General features: G+C 49.7%; 1 protein-coding gene across 1 annotated transcript in view; it reads right to left on the bottom strand.

The window, feature by feature from the left end:
* Window positions 1-4,230: 4,230 nt before the first annotated feature.
* The window catches only part of CALB2 (calbindin 2), a 67,216-nt gene continuing 54,926 nt past the window's right edge, over window positions 4,231-16,520 (bottom strand). The window contains exons 5-11 of the mRNA XM_048817211.1: window positions 15,195-15,251; window positions 13,221-13,298; window positions 10,988-11,043; window positions 10,025-10,064; window positions 9,872-9,925; window positions 8,811-8,882; window positions 4,231-4,765 (exon numbers count right to left, since the gene is read on the bottom strand). Coding sequence (XP_048673168.1) covers window positions 4,649-4,765; window positions 8,811-8,882; window positions 9,872-9,925; window positions 10,025-10,064; window positions 10,988-11,043; window positions 13,221-13,298; window positions 15,195-15,251 — 474 coding nt within the window. The 3' untranslated portion in view covers window positions 4,231-4,648. The remainder of the gene's footprint in view (window positions 4,766-8,810; window positions 8,883-9,871; window positions 9,926-10,024; window positions 10,065-10,987; window positions 11,044-13,220; window positions 13,299-15,194; window positions 15,252-16,520) is intronic.

Genomic DNA, 16,520 nt, shown 5'->3' on the forward strand with positions numbered 1-16,520 from the left:
AGAGCGAGTCTAAACTTGGGTCTACCGACTTGGGCTTGCTTTACGGCCCTAAAAATAGCCATGTTGTGGTTCCTGCTCAGGCTGGAGCTCAGGCTTTGAAGCCGGGGAGGGGGTCGTTTTCAGAGTCTGGACTCCAGCACTGTAGCATGAGCCCTGCAAACCTGACTCGGTAGCCTGGGCCCTGGGACTTGCTGCTGCCGGTGGTTATTTTGCAGTGTAGACATACCCAATATGGGGAGAGATGGAACAGTAAAGATAGCTGCTGCCTCTGCAGTCCCAGCTGTGCAGTGTCTAATGCAGGACAATTTCCATGTACGTCTAGCCCCTAGACTGTAAGTTCTCTGTAGCCAGGGCTACCCTCCCCTTTGCCTTCTGAAGTGCCAAGCACACTGTGGGTACTTAACAAGTAATGTTGATCCACTCCAGTGAGTCACTCCAGTTGCCACCATTATGCAGGACACAGGGCAATTCTGTCAGCATTGGGTGTTAAGAGATGGATACTATGATCCATCCTAGACACTCATGGGGGTGTAGGAAGAGCCGATGGGAGCGGGAGGAGAGTTCTCAAGCAGGATATTTTACAAAGTCCCTGGCCGGTTTGTTGCCTGTACAATGCCCAGTCATGTCGGCAGGTGGGATTCCAATCTAATGATGATCTCATTTCAATAGCATCTTTGATCCAGGAGGGTCCCAATGTATTTGTGGCCACATTCTCTCCTGGTGTAAATGGGTAAAACTCCACTGAGATCAGTGGAGCTATGCACTTTCACCCACAGAGAACTCATTTAAAAGATAGAATCATTTCTCCCAATCACTGAAGTGCAGCCACCTCTGGGGTGGATTAGGGCAGTATTTGAATAGTACAGAGCACCAGCTGTTTCACCATAAACATCCAATTTTTAAAGTAAATGACACCATCCCAATCTGCCATCCCAGAATGCAGGAAACTAGCTGCAGAGTTTAGGTTCATGGTGCACCTTGCCTAAGAGCTCAGAGCATTGGCTGTAACATACCTCTTGGAGGGAAAGTTTTTATCTACCCCTGGAATGGAGTGATTGGCTTATCCCCTGGCACATGCTGGTTTATGCTGGTTATTGACGTTTATCCTTTTAAAGATTTTGTATTTGAGGCCTGTGATGGGGTGACCAGCATCTGGGAGAAGTGGCACTGACCAAAGAGTAGAACAGAAGAGTGCCTGGGACTATTGTCCAATAGGACTTTGTTACCCTGAAAGAGGAGGACGATAGTAATCTGGCTAGAGGGCCAAGCCAAGAAGAGAGGGTGCGCTGAGTTGCAGGGAGAAAGAGGCAGCAGGGTGCACATATAAACAGCAGAAGCTGGAAGGTGCTAATCCCCAGAACAGCCAGGAGGAGGTGCCCTAGTGGTGAGTGAGTCCCATGACAAGGTCATATTTAATTAATAACTTTTTTGGCATTGACTGGAAAACAAAGTGGAGAGGAATACACATTTTTTGAAGAAAATTTCCCTTCCACTCAATATTTGATCAAGCTGGTCCAAAAAAATAGGAAAAATGGCAAAGATTTTTGTCATCTTTCCTGGTTTTTCCCCAAATTTCAGAAAGTTGCTGGAATAACATAAATGAATTTTGTTGAAATATAGTGGGCCAGAGCTGGTGCATCGTTCTGGTTCCTTGTACCTGGTACATCCCTGGCAAAATGCAATAGAAGCTGTTCAAACATATGACCTGCCATGCTGGAATAGACCAGAGATCACTGGTCTGTCTAGACTGGTACCGTGCCTCTGACACTGCTCACTCGTGGAAGCCTTTGTAAGGTAACTTGCAATTAACTTATTTTGTAGCTCTTGACTTTGTCATTTTAAATGGGAACTTTAGTGGTGCATTAACTTAGTTTATGTTTTTGGTTTTTTGGGGTTTTTTTTTTTTTTGCATTTAATCTATGGCAATATCACTCTTAGAATTGCACTAAGTTATTTATTTCAGTGTCCTACAATAACAAGTTCCATAAATTACTATGTTGTGTATAAAATATTTTCTCTTATTGGCATTCAATTGCATCTCTGATCTGCTCTGAAAGCAATTTTGTAGTCTGGCATTGTGGGGTTCCATACTTAGGCCTTCTTTACACTAGAAAGGGTTGCTGATATAACTGCACGAGCAAACCCTCCTAGCATAGATGCAGCTAATGCTAGCAAAAGTTTCTTTGCAAGTACAGCTTATATCCACTCTCTGAATGACACCAGCTACCCCAGCTAAGGCCTTTTCCCCCTGGCATAACTGCATCTACATTCTGGCTTTTATTGGTGTCGAAATGTTATTAAAACACCCCACGTTCTGATGGGACATTACAATTCCAGCAGAGTGTCAAGTGCAGACCTTCCTGTAGCTTCTCAGTGGCATCGGGGCAAGTATGCTTGGGTTACAAATTAAAGTATGTTATTTCTAGGCTACGGCTACACTAGAGTTTACAGTGGCAGAGCTGCAGCGATGCAACGTCACTGCTGTAAGATAATGTAATCGCTCTAAGCTGATGGGAGGGACCCCTCCCGTCCGCTTCACTACTCCAGCTCTGTGCGTGGTGGTAGCCATGTCAGCAGGAGAAGCTCTCACGCCAGCATAGTGCTTCTAACCCGCTCTTAGGTTGGTGTAGCTTACGTCCCTTTTTCACACCCGAGTGACATAAGTTATACTGCAGTAGGTGCTAGTGTAGACGTGGCCCTGCCGTCAGCTCACTCAGCAAAGAGAATCAAGGTGGGATCTTTCCTTCTCCCGCATCATCATCGGTGAAAATGTTCCTAAGGGCAAATGAGACTCCCCCTAGTACGTCTGCAACCCTGTTGTCTTAGATCAGGTCCTCGGTTACATTTGTACAATCACCCTGCCATCCCTGGGTTTGCACAGGTGTCAGTGATTAGAACTTAGAACAGATCTATTGATGGTGCACGTGGGAGACTAGACCACGCAGCTCACTCTCTGCAGTGTGTTGACATGGCGGGGCTAGCAGCAGAAACAAGATGAGAGCTTATTTTTATCCGCTAACTCAAGCAGATGTGCTGGAGAGAAAACCACTCAGGCCCCAGTTCTCCCTTGCCTTGCTCCTTGTGTTCTCTCATATACCTGTGCTAAGTGAGTGTCAGATGCTACCAAATAACAGTTGTTGGGCTAAATTCTCTGTAGGCATATTAGAACTGACCTCAGTGGAGTTATATCAGCAGATAATTTGCCTCTTGGTGTTATGCCCCCCTCAGACAAGTATAAGTGATGACAAGGAGAAAATCTGATTAAGAAACCATTCTTGCATAGCTTCTTTTCAAACTAGAACCAGAGTTTTAAGACACTGGCAGTGGGACAAGCCAGCCCTATGGCTGCTGCAGGACCATAGAAACACTGACCAGCCTTCAAACCTGATCATGAATCTGAATTTCAGATGGTAAAAAATAATAAAATATCCCTCTATGGAGTCAGATTTTCAGAAGAGCTCAGGGCTGGAATTTCAAGGGCTCAACACTACAGCCAGTGACTCTTTTTTTGCACTGAGACGGTTTTGAGGGAAGATTAGGTTTTTGACTAAATGACATTTTTAAACTAAAAGTATCTGCTTTCCACAGGGAAATTAATTCTTCCCCTCCCCACCCCTGCCATTGAAAAAACTGAAAACCCAAATACTTCAAATTCAGAATTGCTGCCATGGTGCCTCATGGGAGTTGTAGTTTCAGAGTCTCAAGCTTCTGTTCTCTTCTATGGGCTGGCCTCTCTGGTCAGACTATATTTCACATGATGCACCAAATCTATCAACTGCCATGATGTGCCACCTACCTTCACCAAGAGAGGAGATGGTGATGCATCGTGGGAGAGGCAGTCTGACCAGGGAACCCAGCCTATAAATGAGAATGGGATCACAAGGCATCTGAACTACAACTCCCACTATGCACCACAACATCAGTTTTGGGTTTTTTTGCAAACACCCCACCTCTTTCCCCCTCCCAAAACCTCTCTATTTTATGTGGCACCCCTCCCCAAGCACCACCACTTTCCAAACAGTTCTATTCAGTACCCAGCACCTTCTATACCCATGACTCTTTAGGAGAGATTTTCAACTGAGTGCAGCACCCAGTGTGCTGAGCACTTAAGCACCAGTCGGATTTTTCCACACTGGAAACTGAGCTCTTTTGAAAAACCTAGTGCTTATTTGCTTGCAGGTGTGGCCTGCATCGTCCCGGAGAAAAGAGATCCAAGCGCAGCCTGTCAGCCCCGATAGCAGTACTAAGTTTATTTGTAAACTGTTCTTTGGTAAACAATAAGACAGAACTCGAAAAGAACAAAAAACAAATTATTCACTCCAGATTCAGGTATGTACAGGAAACAAACTACGCCAATGCAAGAGACACAGGCTGTATCCAGGAAGAGAACTGGACTATCACCCTACTGAACACTTAGCCTAAATCACAGAGCCACTGGTGGATGAGGTCATGCATCACTGTCCCTCTCACTACGGTTGGCGAAGCTTCTGTGACCCGGGTCACAAGCAGATCAGCAAGTCTAGCCTGGGGGGTTTGGAGTTTATCCAGTTGCTCTCCCTCCTCATCCACTCACGCTTGCCCTCTCTAGTCATCTTTGTAGAAGGTGGCAGGGTGGGGGAGGTTTTGGAGGAGTGGGGCTGGTGCCTCTTTACATGGGGGGCTCGTTGCAGAGTACAATTTCCAGTTCCGTGCGGTATAGCTTCCCCCCATCGGAGAGGTTCATGATGCTCTTTCTGTAGTTGGTGAGCTGCTGGATGTTCATTTCCTGGCAGACGGGAACAGAAAGGAACATGATATAGAATGGCTGCACACACAGGACTAGATTTCAATGGGATGAGCTGGCCTTTGAAATGGAATTCAAGGACCTCCCAGATAAGGTTGCCAACCTGGTAATATTTAAAAACTGGACACTCCACCAGGAGTGCCAGAACCTTCCCTGCCCCCCTCCCCCCGGTCACTCACTGCTTTTCCTCTCCCACCCCTCCTACCTGAATCAGGAGGGACTCGCCCGTGGAGCCGGGGCTGGGCGCTGCAGCTGCCCGACATAGGTAGGAGGCAGCCATGGCTGAGTATGGGGGGGCTGGAGCAGGTGAAGACCCGGCACCTCCCTCGTCTACTGCAACCAGACTTTGAGTACCTGCCAGTAGATCTGACTGGACACTGGTCCCCTTTTTCAACTGAACTTTCCGGTTGAAAACTGGGCACCTGGCTACCCTACTTCCAGAGCAGAAGGATTCGGGGGATTGTAAGTGGCAGAGAGCATGGGCATTGTAGACTGGTAGCAAAGCATGCTGGGAAGAGAGGCAGTGTAAAGGTGGCTTGTGGCAGTCCCCCCTAGCGCGGGGGGGAAAAAAGAGGAGAGTTGGACCTCTCTGTGGGAGGAAGCTTGGAATTGGGGAGACCTTGAGAAGGAGGGAGCAGAACCCCTCATAGGAGACCCTTGGGTGGAGGGCTAATGTGACTCAGCCAGCAAGGGGAAATGGACAGCGGTGGTGTCTGAAAGCAAGAGGTGAGCTGCTTTATTACTGAGTGGGGGCCAGGCCCACAGACTCTAACTCCACCGTGGTAGGCTGCTGCAACACCACTGAGAGCAGGGCAGTTTCCCCAGTGTAAAGCAGGAGTAAGATGGGTAAATCAGGCCCAGTCTATGCATTTGTCCTACAAACTTGCTGTAGTTCACTTTGTACTCTTTCCTTAAGTACTTCTTGGACTCTGAAAAACAGCTGGAGCAGCTGTTTGTACTCTGGCCACAACTGCTTGGCTAGAATGACCCTCACCACTGCACAGAGAGTCAGAAGCACCAAGCTTCCTCCCACGGACTCCTTCTTCCCCACCGCGGAGAGATCCAACTCTCCTCTTTTTTTCCCCCCGCACTAGGGGGAACTGTTCAGGAAGGACAGGCAGGGCAGAAAAGGTGGGGGAGTTGCACTTTATGTAAGGGAGCAGTATGACTGCTCAGAGCTCCAGTATGAAACTGCAGGAAAACCTGAGAGTCTCTGGATTAAGTTTAGAAGCGTGAGAAACAAGGGTGATGTCGTGGTGGGAGTCTGCTATAGACCACCAGACCAGGGGGATGAAGTGGACGAGGCTTTCTTCCGGCAACTCACGGAAGTTACTAGATCGCAGGCCCTGGTTCTCATGGGAGACTTCAATCACCATGACATCTCCAGGGAGAGCAATACAGCGGTGCACAGACAATCCAAGAAGTTTTTGGAGAGGGTGGGGGACAATTTCCTGGTGCAAGTGCTGGAGGAACCAACTAAGGGCAGAGCTCTTCTTGACCTGCTGCTCACAAACAGGGAAGAATTAGTAGGGGAAGCAAAAGTGGATGGGAGCCTGGGAGGCCGTGACCATGAGATGGTCGAGTTCAGGATCCTGACACAGGGAAGAAAGGAGAGCAGCAGAATACGGACCCTGGACTGCAGAAAAGCAGACTTTGACTCCCTCAGGGAACTGATGGGCAGGATCCCCTGGGAGAATAACATGAGGGGGAAAGGAGTCCAGGAGAGCTGGCTGTATTTTAAAGAATCTTTATTGAGGTTACAGGGACAAACCATCCCGATGTGTAGAAAGAATAGTAAATATGGCAGGCGACCAGCTTGGCTTAACAATGAAATCCTTGCTGATCTTGAACACAAAAAAGAAGCTTACAAGAAGTGGAAGATTGGACAAATGACCAGGGAAGAGTATAAAAATATTGCTCGGGGATGCAGGAGTGAAATCAGGAAGGCCAAATCACACCTGGAGTTGCAGCTAGCAAGAGATGTTAAGAGTAACAAGAAGGGTTTCTTCAGGTATGTTAGCAACAAGAAGAAAGCCAAGGAAAGCGTGGGCCCCTTACTGAATGATGGAGGCAACCTAGTGACAGAGGATGTGGAAAAAGCTAATGTACTCAATGCTTTTTTTGCCTCTGTGTTCACAAACAAGGTCAGCTCCCAGACTACTGCCCTGGGCAGCACAGCACGGGGAGGAGGTGACCAGCCCTCTGTGGAGAACGAAGTGGTTAGGGACTATTTAGAAAAGCTGGACGAGCACAAGTCTATGGGGCCGGATGCGCTGCATCCGAGAGTGCTAAAGGAGTTGGCGGATGTGATAGCAGAGCCATTGGCCATTATCTTTGAAAACTCATGGCGATCGGGGGAAGTCCCAGATGACTGGAAAAAGGCTTATGTAGTGCCCATCTTTAAAAAAGGGAAGAAGGAGGATCCTGGGAACTACAGGCCAGTCAGCCTCACCTCAGTCCCTGGACCAATCATGGAGCAGGTCCTCAAGGAATCAATTCCGAAGCACTTCGAGGAGGGAAAGTGATCAGGAACAGTCAGCATGGATTCACCAAAGGCAAGTCATGCCTGACTAATCTAATTGCCTTCTATGACGAGATAACTGGCTCTGTGGATGAGGGGAAAGCGGTGGACGTGGTGTTCCTTGACTTTAGCAAAGCTTTTGACACTGTCTCCCACAGTATTCTTGCCAGCAAGTTAAAGAAGTATGGGCTAGATGAATGGACTATAAGGTGGATAGAAAGTGGATAGATCGTCGGGCTCAACGGCTAGTGATCAATGGCTCCATGTCTAGTTGGCAGCTGGTATCAAGCGGAGTGCCCCAAGGATCGGTCCTGGGGCCAGTTTTGTCCAATATCTTCATTAATGATCTGGAGGACGGCGTGGTGGAATCTCCTTCCTTAGAGGTTTTTAAGGTCAGGCTTGACAAAGCCCTGGCTGGGATGATTTAGTTGGGGATTGGTCCTGCTTTGAGCAGGGGGTTGGACTAGATGACCTCCTGAGGTCCCTTCCAACCCTGATATTCTATGAACTCTTCAGAACAGAGCAGATGTGGGACTTCAGTGGAGCACAGGCCTCTGCACAGAGGCAAACTTTGTGCATTGAGTGGCCTGCAAGTAAGCACCATGTCCTGACTTGGCAATGGGCCATATTCACCACTGCACAGTGCAATGGCTCCTTGGCTGGGTCATCTGCAGGGATTGAACCTGGAACCTGTGGATCTAAAACCATGAGCCTCTGCTGTCGGAGCTGCTTAATAATAAACCTGCTTACTGGAAGTAGCAGCTTCCTTGTGCCACTCTGATTTAGCAGCACCTTGCACAGGGCCAAGCAAGCGCAGGGCAACAGTGATTCAAGCGCCTGGCCTCCACTGCTCCTACATTCCTCAGGGCAGACATTGCTGAGCACTGTGCAGGCTTATTACAGAATATCAGGGTGGGAAGGACCTCCGGAGGTCATCTAGTCCAACCACCTGCTCAAAAGCAGGACCAGTCCCCAATTTTTGCCCAGATCCCTAAATGGCCCCCTCAAGGATTGAACTCACAACCCTGGATTTAGCAGGCCAATGCTCAAACCACTGAGCTCTGCTTCCCCCACACCCACCTGATCAGTGTTGATCCGGTGCTATGCAAACCCCAGCTGCTCAGCACTAGCACTCTGGCCTACCTTCTGCACCCTGCAGGATTGAACCCTAAATGACCGGTCCAGCTAGGGCTCCAGCATGGCAAACTTTGGGCCAGATATTCCAGTGTACCTTCTGTGCACCACATGGGTCTGCAGCCACCATCCGGCTGGCCCCAAGAGGATTTCCCCATGCTTGCTGCTGGCATAAAGATGATGCTGTGATGCACTTATCCGTGCCTAAGGCACTGCCCTGCACTTCATCCACCCATAAAACAAAGACTAGTCATGGAGGACGCAACAGCTGCTATGGCAGACCTAGGGACCAAAGCTGCTCTAGTGGATTGCCCACTGACTTTAACAGGAGCAGCCCTTAGGTTTGTCTCCATTTGTTCCTTGTCAGCTCACCTTCTTGTTCTTCTCATAGAGGTCTTTCAAAAGGGCATCCAGCTCATTCTCATCAATGAAGCCGCTCCCATCCTGGTGAGCAGGAGAATACACACACATTAGGACACACTTCATCCAACCCACAGGGCCCTGCAATCATCTCCCTGCCTCTGCTCCCTAGGGCCGCAGTGGCCTTGCTGTCAACCACCTGGGAACAGCTCAGACCTGCCATTCCCCTGGATCACTCACAGGTTTGGGGGCCTGGAAGCTACAGGAAACCTGACACAGCTGGGAGCAGCACTCTCCTGAGTCCAGAGGGCAGCAGTGGGGAATTGGTTTCACTTTTGACTGTGTTCATAATGTGATGATGCAGCCATTGCAAACATTGCCACTCTCACTGGGGTAAGGCCCTGAGTCAAAGCTCATTGCTAGCACCAGAAAGGCTTTGAGTATATGGCCTGGTCCAGAGCCCATGGGCATGACTCCATTGAAATCAAGGGTGTTACACTGGTATAAGTGACAGGAGAATCCTGCCCTATATACAGGCTGGTGCCAGCTCTACTCACTATAACGGCTAGCAGCAGCAGTGGTCCAAAAAAGCAGGATTTCATTCTCCATTATTATTCTGTCTCTAAATCCACAAGTCCCCTGTGTTCAGGTGGGCAGCAGATCCCAGGATTCATAGGCTCTTTGAAATGTGCTCTTCTGTCCTCTACAGACAGAACTCCCCTACTCACATTGGAACAAGAGTCTCCTCCACACCCCCTCCATGAGCAGAGCAGTTGTCTACGTGCTGTGGACTAGAACCCCAGCTAGCCTCAGTTGGCATAATTATGCTGCAACTTCAACTTATGCTGCAGATTTAGACCAGCAGAGACTCTGGCTAGAGGATCTTTTATTCTGTGCTGGTTTTATGACGGTGAATGGGAGAGAGTGCCAAAATGCCTTTCCCAGTTGCAGCAGGCTAGAGAGAACAGGGGAAATAAAGTGCTAGGAAGAGTTCTTCCTGGACCAAGCTCATAGGATTTCAAATCCCCTTGTGCTTCCCCTTCTTCCCCACCCCATCCACACAAGCCTCTTACCTTGTCATAAAATGCAAAGATAGCATTGAATTCCTCGGTCGCTAGTTTCATTCCCTGGACAATGACAGAAAGAATAAAGAAATGAGCCACGCACACAGGGAAGGATGCAAGGAAATACAATCACATGGGAAAAGGAAGAGCAATTTTTTTTACCTGAAATTTAAGTAGGAAGTTCTCCTGCACAGGTAAGAGTCTGCAGAGAGATTGTGAAAGGGTAAATAGGGAGCTGAGAGGAGACACTCACCCGGCACATGTAGCCACGGGGCGTATCAGCCTCAGAGCTCTGCACAGATGCTGCCCTGGAGAGGTCGGCCTTGCCTGCTCTTCTGTGGATGTACTGCACTCAAGCTAGTTAGTGGAGCCCTGTAAAGATGGGCCTACAGCCTACACCAACCAGCTTCTAAAATGGAGGCCTCCCTGTTTTGCCGCTCAGCCCTCTCAGGAAGGGTAAGGTCTTCAACTCAGGGAGACCGAGGGTTAAAAGCTGTTGAGATTGATAGGATGGTCACAGCCCAGACTCCAGTGGATGTCTGTCTGCAACCTGATTTGGCATGATTAGGCGAGTCGGGCCAGAAGTGGAATAGCAATGGGTGCTACAGGTTGGGATTGAGGTGTATGGACAGAATTGGGCAGGAAGCAGTTTGTTTGTCCTACAGTCTGCCAGGCTGGAGCTATTGGTGATTGCTCCCCACTGCCCAGGCCTGGAGATTAATGTTGTTCTTTTTCAGAGGCCATAAGGCGAATGGCATTAGGCCTCATGGAATGCTTTTTCTGCAGTTGGGCAAGCCATAGTCGTCTCTTCCATTCCTGGTGCTGATTCCTCTCTGGCACTAGTGTGAATGAGAAGTAACTCCGTGGTGCAAATGGGAAGGAAGCCAGGCCCCTGGACTTCAATAGCAGTCGGGTCTGAAGCCCTTTGTTTGGAATGGCTTTGAGGCAGGACAGGAGTGGCTTGTAGAACAAGTTCAGAGGATGCCTGGCTGCATGCAGATGGAGCTGTAATTCAGCAGCGGGGGAAGATGGGTTTGACTGGGGGGAGGGTCTATATTTTTCTTTGGCTCTTGCAGGGGGAAGACTAAGAAGCCCAAGTAGCAAGCAGTGCAAGAGGACCCTTACCGGGACATCTCCGACAGGCCCAGCTTCCCGTCCCCATTCATATCGAACATCCGCAGCTGATGGGACACAAACCAGCAGTCTGTTAGCGACCGGCTCTTCCCTCCACCAACAGCCCCAATTGGGATTGCAGCTAAGCCTTTGGCAAAGCAGGGGGTCAGCTGCCACAATGCCAGCTTTCTACTGGGGACTGGGAAATGGGGCCTGTTTAATTCAGTCACGGAGGAGGTAGGGTTGCCAGATGTCCGGTTTTCGACCAGAAAGTTCAGTCAAAATGGGAATCCTGCAGTAACAGGACTCTGCCCATACAGGGCGGGAAATGCAGCAGCTGGAGCCTGGAGGAGCTGTTCTCTGCTCGCGGAGAGAAGTGGCTGGCTGGCTCTCGGCAATCTCCAGCAGACAGACTGGGGTGTGTGTGGGAATCCTGTCAGCCCCCACTCGCCCCGCTCTGCCCTGATTTTCCCACCCTGGCCTCTTGCTCCAGGGACTGAGCCCCCTCAGCCCCTCCATGCCCCAAGCTGGGCGGGCAGGCAGGCAGGCAGGCACCACATCAGCTCCTCCCAGCCCAGCTCTCCAGGTGGTAGGTGAGTCCCAGGACATGGGGGAGTGAGCAACAGGGGGGAGGCGCGAGCGGGAGGCAGGGCCTGGGAAAGAGGCAGGCCTTGGGGGTGGGGTCTGGGGGGAAGGGGCAGGGAAAGGGCAAAGGGTGGGGCTGGGTGCCCAGATTTCAGCAGTTAGAAAGTTGGCAACCCTAGGAGGAGGGCAGGCCTGGTTTAGGGTGTGTTAGGAAGAAAGCTCTCATCAGCCAGATAAGCTTGATTTTATAGCTAAGTGAACTGTAGGGAGAAAACGTAGAGCCAAACTGTTCCCTAGTGTAACTTCAATGGGCAACCCCCAGGGATAGATTGGGCCTGTTATGTGTGCGTCTTCATTTTACACTCAGTAAAGCCTGTGACAGGTTTAACAACACCAAGCTCTCACATAGCACTTTCAATCAGTAGATCTCAAAGCAATAGAAACAGGAGGCCACTATCTTTATCCCCATTATACAGACAGTGAAACTGGGGCACAAGAGGGGAAGGGACTTGCCCAAGGTCACCTCACAGGTAAGTGCCAGAGCTGGACTAGGACCCCGGTCTCCACGCTTCCAGTCTAGCGCACTCTTCGTTAGGACAGTCTCACCCCACTTTCCACATCACATGCCACTAGCCAGATTCTGTTGGCAATCTCAGCAGAGAGGCCTAGGCACTGACCTCCCCTTTCGTGCGAAGAGTGGACCTGTTGGGGCAGTGGGGGAAGCCATTCTGCGGTTAGACACAGGCTACTACCAGAACCCTTTGCGCTGGCCCCAGCCTGCCCTTTCCTGTGACTGAAGGGCCCAGCCCAAGGGTGTGCTGCTCATGCTCCTATAGCAGAGTCTCTGATCCAGATTTCTTTCTGCCTGGGGGAGTCAGGGCAGGGAGTGCTGCAGAACGAGTGCACCAGCCCTCTGAGGGCCTACCATTGCTGTTAGATAGAGCAGCACTTCTGACAGGCTCTGGGAATCCCATCCACTCTTTTGGCTGGAAGATGGTAGCGGTGACGAGGGCTAGTGACCCTGGGGAGTCTCCGAGTCCTGAGACAGAACTAGAATTGCCCCAGCCCAAGCAGAAGAGATCATTCAGCCCAGTGCTTCTGCTACAGTCGCCATAAGCTCTTTGGGGCAGGAATTGGCTTTTCGTGACGTGTGTCCAGTGCATAGCACAGCGGGGGCCTGAGCAGGCCTCTTGGTGTTACCACAACACCGGTAAGAGAGAGTACCCGGTGAGGCCAGGAGCTGCACTGCGGCACATGGGCTCCGGCACTGGTGTGGAGGGAGGAGAGGGCGAGGGACACATTCCCCACGTTGGCGAAAGGAGTGGACACAGGCTGGGGGAGCTCTCACTGCACCCGCTGAAGAGGAGGAGGGGTGTGTGTGTGGGGGGCTGTTTGCCCAAACCAGGGGGAGGATGGGGGAGCATCTCTGATTTTAGCAGTGGGAAGAGGAGCTGTGTTCCCTAATCTAACCCCTTTGCTTTTCACCCTTCTGCTGGTGTCCCTCTTCAGGCAGCTGGACTCACGCAGACTGATTCCTCGTCCCCACAACTTCTCTGAGCTGGTTCCGCAGGCCGAATGGGCTCTGAATGGAGGGAGCTGGGGCAGCTGCCACAGGGGAGGCAGCAGCAGGACCCCCTCCCCCGGGATTGGGGTCACTTACTATGGTCTGTGTATATTCTTGCAGCTTTGGCTCATCGTAGGGCTTGTTCGCTTTCTTTAAGAGGTCTGACAGGAATCCCTGCGAGAGGAGAGGACCGTGTAAGATTCGTCACAGTTACAAACCCTGGCTTACCAAGGCAGAACTCCACCTGGGTTGCTGTAGTAACAACAGGCCCTTTGTTTTTCTTCACTGGCACGTCCACTGCTGGGCACTCTAGGAATGGCACTGATGGGTTGCAAAGAGACGCGTCACACCTGTCCAGTCAAGGGCTATAGCCACAATGCAAGAGCATGTCTGAAAATGTTAGTGTGGGAACTTCACGGGGACGCAGTGGTCACTGGCTAGTACCTTGGCACCCCCATCACTGTGCTAGTCTCAAAGCAGCAGAGTGCTTGGCACAAATTCCTCTAGGAGTAAACCTGGGAATGAGTGCCTATAGTGGACTGCCTCGTCCTCACATTCTCCATAGGAAGTAGCATCTCCTCCTGCCTCTTGGGGTCAGATTTAGCTCCAGTATACGTGGACATCAATGGGGCTGGACCCACTTCCACAGGGTGGAATTTGTCTTTAGGTTTGTTGGTGTGATCCACAGTGAGCATTTCTTTCTCACAGCATCACTCTGGAGATTAGGCATTTCTCACTCTGAATCACCCCCAAAGGAACCTTCTTCAAAGAGCTCTAAATTCCCTTCCAGAATGGGAATTGCCTGATCCCCGCTTCATTCTATGTGCCTTGAGAAATACCCCGATCCAAAGGTAGTGTAAATTGCAACACAGCTCTAACAGACTCCTGTGCAGCCATGCTAGTTTACACCAGCCGAGGAGCTGGCTCAAAATGTCCTGCTGGCATTATCTGGTTCTGGCTCTTCATCCTCTGAAAGGTACATGGCACCCAGCCAAGGGGACTGGCCCAAATTATGTGCCCCGTCTCTCACAAGGGTTCTGAGATCAGGAGCACTTCAGCAACCCACTGAGTAAGGCAAACCTAGGCGTATGGGGCAGCTTCCAGCATTGTACATGTCTAATATCCTAAGATACAGTGAGAGTGACCGGAACAGCTGGTGTTAGTAGGCTCAGGTTTGTACGGTGCAGAGAGCCCTCAACACTCCTGGATGCTGATGGCAACTGAAGCTGCTAAGCACTTCACAGGAACAGCCCATAGTTAAGAAGGGAATGAAGCTTTCTTGAAATGAGGCCACGGGCGCTGCAGAAGCCAGTCGATCACAGTCAGTGAAATTTTAAGATCAATATGTTAACACAGGCAGTCTGCAAACAGTCTTATAATGTGGGGTAATATAGACAATACACAGTGAAACCTGCCTTCAGCCACCACCCACAGGGCAAAGCAGAAATCAGTTGCCTACCTAGCAGCAGAGGCTCTTTAAAGACTACACCAAACTGCCATGGAAACTTTGGGGTTGCTTTACAGTGGTCACTTAAGACAATGCAGTGCCATCATGGAGTGGGTCCGTAGTGCAGATTCTACTGCTTGCATTTGTGCAACCCCATTGGCATTCAGTGGTGTTGCAGAGAAGTCACTGGGCAAACTGTTTCTGAACAGTTGCAGACCGCTGATCTTTATCAGCTCATCTCCCCAAGCTATTCTAATGGGAGACTCTTACTGAAGCTGTCTTACATCTGCCTGAGAGCCCAGCTCTGCTTCTGCCAGTGTCAATGACAGTTTTCCCATTTGACTTCAATGGCAGCAGGAGTAGGCACTATACTGTGAAGTACAATGCAGGCTGAAGTGATCAGGAGCTGCAAAGGGACAGTGTAAGCGATCAAGCCTAGCTTCTGATAGACTGAGTAATCATAAGATATACAAGAGCTGCGGACATGCACACAAACTGCTTTTCTCAGAGAACGACTCTCAGGAGAGCTATGGTATGGTCTAAATGCCACCCTAGAATAGCCTCCACCAACAGGACAGCCCTTTAAAGTCATATCTCCAAGACACTCTTCAGTCATTCCCCACCTTGAGTTCATTGGCTTCTATATACCCGCTGCGGTCTGTGTCATATTTCCGCCAGGCCTGCAATGGAAATGCCACACATTAGTACAAGTGATCCCCCACTGAAAAAAGTAATAGATTTTGGATAGTGAGACAGTGATAGGTCTTTGATCTAGAAGACAAAGGTATAAATGCGATCTAATGGCTAGAAGCTGAAGCTAGACCAATTCAGGCAAGACATAAGGAGAAAATTTAACATTAAGGGTAATTAACCACTGGAACAACTTACCTAGGGCATGATGGATTCTCCATCACTTGAAGTCTTTAAAGCTAGACGGGATGTCTTGCTAAAAGATCTACTATAAGTCAAACAGAAGTTATGGGCTCGGTGCAGAAATTACTTCATGAGTTCTATGGCCTGTGTTATACAGGTCAGACGAGACAGTCATAATGGTCCCTTCTGGCCATAGCAGCTTTATGACATACTTGTCGGGAATCCACTGATTTTACTGGGAACTGCATCCACTTACCATCCGGGCTGGATCTGGCTCGAGGCACATATGGAGACAGCAGTGAATGTACTGGGACTACTCCTGTCAGCTTTCCCTGTTCAGGTAGCCCCTCTCGTGGTACTGGGAATGGGAATAACTAAAGCTATCATGGCAACAGACCTACAACATGAGGTCCATTCTCCTAGTGATTTGTGTGTTGCCTCAACATCGGCACATCCATCTCAAATACAATAAGAACCACCCCACAACTATCTGCACCAAACTCAAACAAAACCCAACCCGTTAAGGAGTTTGGCTCACTGAGTGTGAACCTGTTCTGTAGCCGTGGAGGAGACAGACTGTTCCCCATGAACAACAGAGGTGACAAAGAGGGAGGGAAGGGCAGTAGAAATGTGCATTTTTCCCCACACTTGGTTCGCATTTATTGTAAGTTTCTGTCTATCTCAGGTCTAACACAGCATCCTTTACCATGACACCTGAGTCCCCAGTTGAAGTCAGGCCCTATAGATCAGGAGTCTGTTTACAGTCTCTCTCTGAGGAGTTGGTTGATCAAAGTATTTTCCTGCTTCCTGTGAAGACACTATCTTGTATCCCCCACACGGTATGTCAGAAGAGGTCTCCCTAAGTGCTTTTCTATTGCCTACTGTAGATTTCCATCTCCATCTGGCATGAGGAGAGCCCAGCTCCTCATTGGTCTCTTGCGTTTTCTGAAGAGACTGGTTTTTGTCATGAGGGGAATTGGTTTATCAGAGCTGGGTGTACTCAGGTGAAAACAATGTCAAGAGTTCATGCTCATTATTATACTCGATATGGGTGGAGTGGGCTGAATTTAATATTT

The sequence above is a fragment of the Caretta caretta genome, chromosome 12 (assembly GCF_965140235.1).
Source record: "Caretta caretta isolate rCarCar2 chromosome 12, rCarCar1.hap1, whole genome shotgun sequence".
In the NCBI taxonomy this organism is placed as follows: domain Eukaryota; kingdom Metazoa; phylum Chordata; order Testudines; family Cheloniidae; genus Caretta; species Caretta caretta.